Source organism: Cyprinodon variegatus, unplaced genomic scaffold (genome assembly GCF_000732505.1).
Source record: "Cyprinodon variegatus isolate N-32 unplaced genomic scaffold, C_variegatus-1.0 Scaffold146, whole genome shotgun sequence".
Taxonomy (NCBI): domain Eukaryota; kingdom Metazoa; phylum Chordata; class Actinopteri; order Cyprinodontiformes; family Cyprinodontidae; genus Cyprinodon; species Cyprinodon variegatus.
In genome coordinates, this window is record NW_015150599.1 from 689822 (window position 1) to 695295 (window position 5474).

The 5474-nt window shown below is 42.2% G+C and overlaps 1 protein-coding gene across 1 annotated transcript; it reads left to right on the forward strand.

The window, feature by feature from the left end:
* The first annotated feature begins 1593 nt into the window (after positions 1-1593).
* On the forward strand, positions 1594-4755 carry LOC107086248 (NADPH oxidase organizer 1-like). The gene is made up of 8 exons (XM_015377064.1): positions 1594-1743; positions 1819-1899; positions 1996-2068; positions 2474-2657; positions 2750-2952; positions 3069-3173; positions 3303-3420; positions 3532-4755. The coding sequence occupies exons 1-8, from the start codon at positions 1669-1671 to the stop codon at positions 4118-4120; spliced, it is 1428 nt and encodes a 475-aa protein (XP_015232550.1). The 5' UTR covers positions 1594-1668; the 3' UTR covers positions 4121-4755.
* The last annotated feature ends 719 nt before the right edge of the window (positions 4756-5474 follow it).

Genomic DNA, 5474 nt, shown 5'->3' on the forward strand with positions numbered 1-5474 from the left:
GGAAACGTGAAAACGGCGTTTCAAAATCTTCCCACTCTGAAGGCTTAATAAAAACAAGATCGTTTACAGACCCCCGAAACGCCAGCTTCGTATGGATGAGAGACCTGGTTTGGTGAAAAATTTGTGCGTTTAGGCCAGGGTTTGGCTTCGTGTGGACGGGGCCTGAGCCTGATATGAGATCTGTAATTCCTTTCCATATGTATTGGCGGAGAAAAACTGTTTTTAGAAGTTCTCCAGAAAGTTTTTTTTTTTTTTTTTTTCCTTATAGATGTCAGGGGTATTTGGTAAACTTTTCCATGGCTGTTAGTTGTTTGAGGTCTCACGTGTCCCCAGTCTCAGGTGTTGAGTCAAACCAATGGCGTAACGGCACAACAATAGGCCCGTAAGCAACATTATCTGGGTGGGCCCCATATGAAACATAGGTTTGAAACATAGTATATGAGTGTATTTTTTACCAACCGTCTAATGAACTATACACAGTTATTAACATAGTAATTAAAATTACCACCGTCTGCTTTGCTGTTGGTATCATGTTTAAACGGCTCACCATCCTGTTGAAATCTGCCATGTGTTGGAGTGTAAATAAGGTCAGCTCAGTTAACCTAGTATCTGGTGGGTTTAAGAGGAATTTTTCGCACCATTACATCTGTCTAGTCCACAATTGCGTAGTGGGGCCCCTGAGAGGTCGGGGGGCCCTAAGAGACTGCAGTCTCTGCTTACCGATTGTTACGCCATTGCATCTAGTTGTCAGCAAAGGTTTTAGGAAAGAATAGTTAGTCTTTATTTAGAAGTTTCTTGCCATCTGTATTGGCAGAGAAAACAGTTTTTGGGAGTTCTCCAGAAAGTTTTTTTCTTTATAGCTATCAGGGGTCTTTGGTAAGGTTTCCCATGGCTGTTAGTTGTTAGAGGTCTCACGTGTCCCCCAGTCTCAGGTGCTGAGTCCAACCCCAAGCTTGATGGTCCTGACCTTCGGGCCTCAGCACGTGCTGCTGGTTTGACGTCTGTTGATAAGATACTGGCATCCCTTCACAGCAGAGGCTTCACATTCCTCTAAAGAGAGCAACCCTTTAGTGAATGTGGCTCTTTTTGCAGAAACACCTGCTAAAACCCCCCCAGGTATCTCCCCTGAGGTGCTGCACGTGCAAACCCAGCTCTGATCCTGCAGGCTTTTATTGCCTTCAGATGACAAGTGCAAGGTGACGCAACTTGCAGAGATGTTAATTGTAAAGGCGGATGACGAAGAGGCTGCCTGACAGGCAGGGAGAGCTGATAACAAGGCTGCTCATAAATAACACTCTATAGTTAGGAGTTTTATTTATTCAACACAGTCCCTATATATAGGCTATATATATATTTTTTTTAGTTATTTATTATCTGTTTTGCATTCCCCTTTTTATATATTTTTATATAGCCCTGCATGTGGAGCAGTTATTTCCCGGTTGAAGCTGTTTTATGGTTCCTAATGTTGGAAAGTCTCCAAGCTGCTGTTGCGCAGCGCCGCCCCGCCTCTCCTCGGCATCCTCTCTCCTCCGCATCAGGACTCCGCCTTTTCTACTGGATATAAAGCCAGCAGCTATGGAGGGATGATCATCACATCAGCAGCAGCAGCAGCAGCAGCAGCAGAGAAGGTCTCTCAAAGCAGCCATCTGAGCCCCAGACGAGAGCAAGATGACCGGTAATCAGCGCTACGTGATCAGCGCCCGGATTGTTGGAGGACTCCACCGGGAGAAGCCGAAACTCAAGGTGAGTTTATTTTTTATTTCTCATCCCTTCATTTAAAAACATCCCCTCTAATGTTCACGGTTTGTTTTCCTCCAGACTTTCATGGTGTCTGTCCTTTGGTCTGATGAATCTGAGGTGATCATCTACAGGTCCTTCCAGGATTTTAAGAAATTTCATGTAAGTCAGTAATATTTCATCAGATCTCCACAGGCTGCTTGGTTGATAACATTCCTAATACGAGTTTATTTAATGTTTATTTATTTTTTCATATAGGGACAACTGAAGAGGAAGTTTCCTAATTTCAATCCTTTCCGAAAGAATGACCGGATGATCCCAAAATTCACTGGTAAGACCAAAACAAATCTAGATAAATATCTAAAAAACGTTATCAGTTTTTATTATTATTATCATTAAACCAAAATGCATACAGGTAGAGCTGTAAGAATATTGCAAGACTAAGACATGCACATAATTCTTTACTAATACATGTAGAAATATTTGTTTATTTATGTGTCTATTTTTTTGCTGTCAGTATTTGACAGCTATTCTGGGGTCCCTTTAAAATCATACAGATACACAAAACATATCAAATGATCACATCATAAGAACAACTATACATTTCAAATTATATCACAGTACAATATGTTACACAAATATTCATATATTAAGGCTATCAACAAAGAAATAAACAAGTTATTGAGCCAAATGATGCTAAAATGATGCCAAATCAAATTGTCCTGATTCTATCCAGGAAAAGCGAGGAGGAGCAGTCTAAAGCAGAAAGGATCCAAGAAGTCTGTGAGGCAGATGATGTTTTTGGAGAGCTACTGCGACCGGCTGCTGAAATGCGACCAGACTGTGACCCTGAGCCCAGAGGTAACCCGGTTCTTCACCCCTAAAGACCACGACCTGCAGACTGACTTCACCAAAAACACGTAAGTTCTCAGATCCAGATGGGATTTCTCTGAACAGTCTCTGCATTTGTGGCTTTTTCTAACATTTATCTGCTTTTTTGCATCTTTGACAGCGTCATGATCCTGATGTCTGGTGATGTGCAGGATGGAAGAGGAGGAGAGGGCGCTCCCCGCCACCAGCTGGGCAACGTCACCCATCCGTTTGTCACCCAGACATACCGCTGCGTGGCTCCCTACGAGACCAAGGATACAAAGAACCGCCCGTTTAAGGTGGCTGCGGACGAGAAGCTGGACGTCCTGATCAAAGACCCTGCAGGTAAGCACTGGCGCTTTCCCCTTTAAACCGTTTCTCACTGAAAACACACAAAATGCAAATCATGGCAACATTTAGTGAGAAATGCTAAAAGCCGTCCTCTGCTCTTTGCTCTACAGGCTGGTGGCTGGTGGAGAGCGAGGACAAGCGCCTGGCTTGGTTTCCTGCTCCCTTCCTGGAGCTTTCTGAAGGAGAAGATGATGATGATGAAGAATTCCTAGGAGGTGGGTTATTCTATTTAGTAACTTTAGTCTTAAATTTGTTAGAAAAACTCCTCTTCATTTACTTTTAACTTTACCCTTTTTAGTAGTACTTTAACTGCAATGTAAAGATCTTCTGCCTGTCGCTTTTAGGTTCCCTGTACTGTGCTGTGAGGACCTACTCAACCTCAAAGGCTGATGAAGTTGCTGTGTTCATCGGCTCTGTGGTGGAGGTGTTGAGGAAGTCTGATGACGGCTGGTGGCTCATCAGGTATCAACCTTTTGTCTTACCTGTATGCAGATAAAAACCCATCGCCTTCTGGCATAAGGTAGTTGTAGAGTTGACGAGAGTAAATTTATAACCCTGGTTCCATCTTCTCAGGTTCAACGGGAAGGTCGGTTATATACCTTCCATGTACCTTCAGCCTTACACCAATCCACGGGCCGGTCTGCATGGCTCGCACAGACATCATCACAGTTCCTCGCTGAACTTGGCAACGACAAGGGAGTCTCGTCCTTCTCAGTCTGAGAGAATCAATGAAGAGAGCAGATCAGATCAGGGCTCCAGGCGGCAGTCTGCGGTCCCTGAACGTCTCCCCAGGGCCCAATCCCTGGATGTCCTCTCCGAGACCTGGCTGCACAGCCAGACTGAACAGGACACCCCGACGTCCCACAGCACCGACTCCATCTTCTCCAGCTTCTCCTCCAGCAGCGAGGAGCGGGAAGAGGGACAGGACCACACCAGCGAACCCGACTCACCTCAGACCGAATCCCCCTCCAGGTCCAGCTCCCCAAGCTCTGGATCCACTCAGTCCACAGGTAGCGAGACGGCTTCAGTGGCTCCAAAGGTGCCACCTAGACCAAAGACCCAGGAGATCCTGACCCGCTGCAGCACCATGACGCGCAAGGCTGCCCTGGCCAATAAGACACGCCTCCAGGTGGAGGAAGACACCATTCATAGCCGCATGTGAGCGTCGACATCTTCAACCAAACCCTAAAAGAATTCTGGGATATTTCTCCCTCATTTAATCCTTTCATTAGCATAAGAACTATTATAAAGACTTCTGAGAATAATAAAGGATGATTTTTTCTGTTCTATTCAAGTATTGTATAATATGAACTATATACTGATGTTTTAGTTTTTTTTGTGCAGCATCATTTGTCATTTTATGTCAAATTATATCCTTGCTGGATCAGACTAAGAGAAATGTTAGAAAATGTTAGAAATGTTCCTTTGTTCAGCTGTTAAGTTTGTGTATTTACAGTGTAGCTTCAGTGAAGCATTAAAGTAGGAACAGGAACATGAAGGATTCCCTGTAACTTTAACAAGAGTAGAAAATACTTATGTAAACTTTCCTTCTGGTTTTTCTTTTGTCTCTTTGAGGCTGAAGGAAAGGGACAGTTTGTTGAAGCTTTGACTTGTTTCCTGTCTGGTGGCTTCATCGTTCCACCTTAAAGACTTTAGGAATCTGTATTCTGTGTTCAAACAGGATAGGTGAACCTCTAACAGGAACACTTTCTGATTGGATGTACCTGTTTTGTTTTTCTTTGTTATCACCTTTGTACTTTTTGCTGATCTTAGGAAAAAAGGTCAATAAAAATCTGTTTGCACTAAACTGTCTGATTCTTCCTGGGCAACATTACCCTCCAATATCACACATCCTGGTTCTTCATTTACTTTACATTTAACTCAGATTTTAGTCATACCGAAACATAGATGCTAAATGGTTTTAAAGCTATTTTTTTGTTTCACTATTTGACATTTATGCAGGAATTAACTACACATAGGCTTGACTGAGCATAACTCTATTGATGCAGGACAATGGTCCCAAATGCACAAGTGGTTCTGGAAACAAAGATAGGCATATGTTTAGTTTTTATATAACCTAAATTAATTCTCATTCACAATATAAAGTGCAGCCAATGTTTTCAATGATTTTAAACAAGAAACAAAATGTAACAAAAATTAAATTCCTGCACACATTTTTTTTACTACTAAAGTAATTTATTTTGAATTAATATTGATTAATGTAGTTTTTTTTTTAATAAAGAGACTTCTTCTTTCAACATCACAGAAACTTCCATCATGTCTGCCTGTTTCTGCATGCAAGACATAACAGAATAATCAAAGCTGATTTTCTTTTTTGTTTTGTTTTTGCTGGTTGGACTAATTCTCTGTTGCGTATGCTATTAGAAAAATGTATCAGTATCTAAATGTTCTGACAGAACACCTGCCCAGACCTCAGCTACATTGAAAGCATTAACTTCAAAGTCACGTCCAGAACAAATTTCAAACATTTTGATTTCCAAAATGTGGCATTAAAC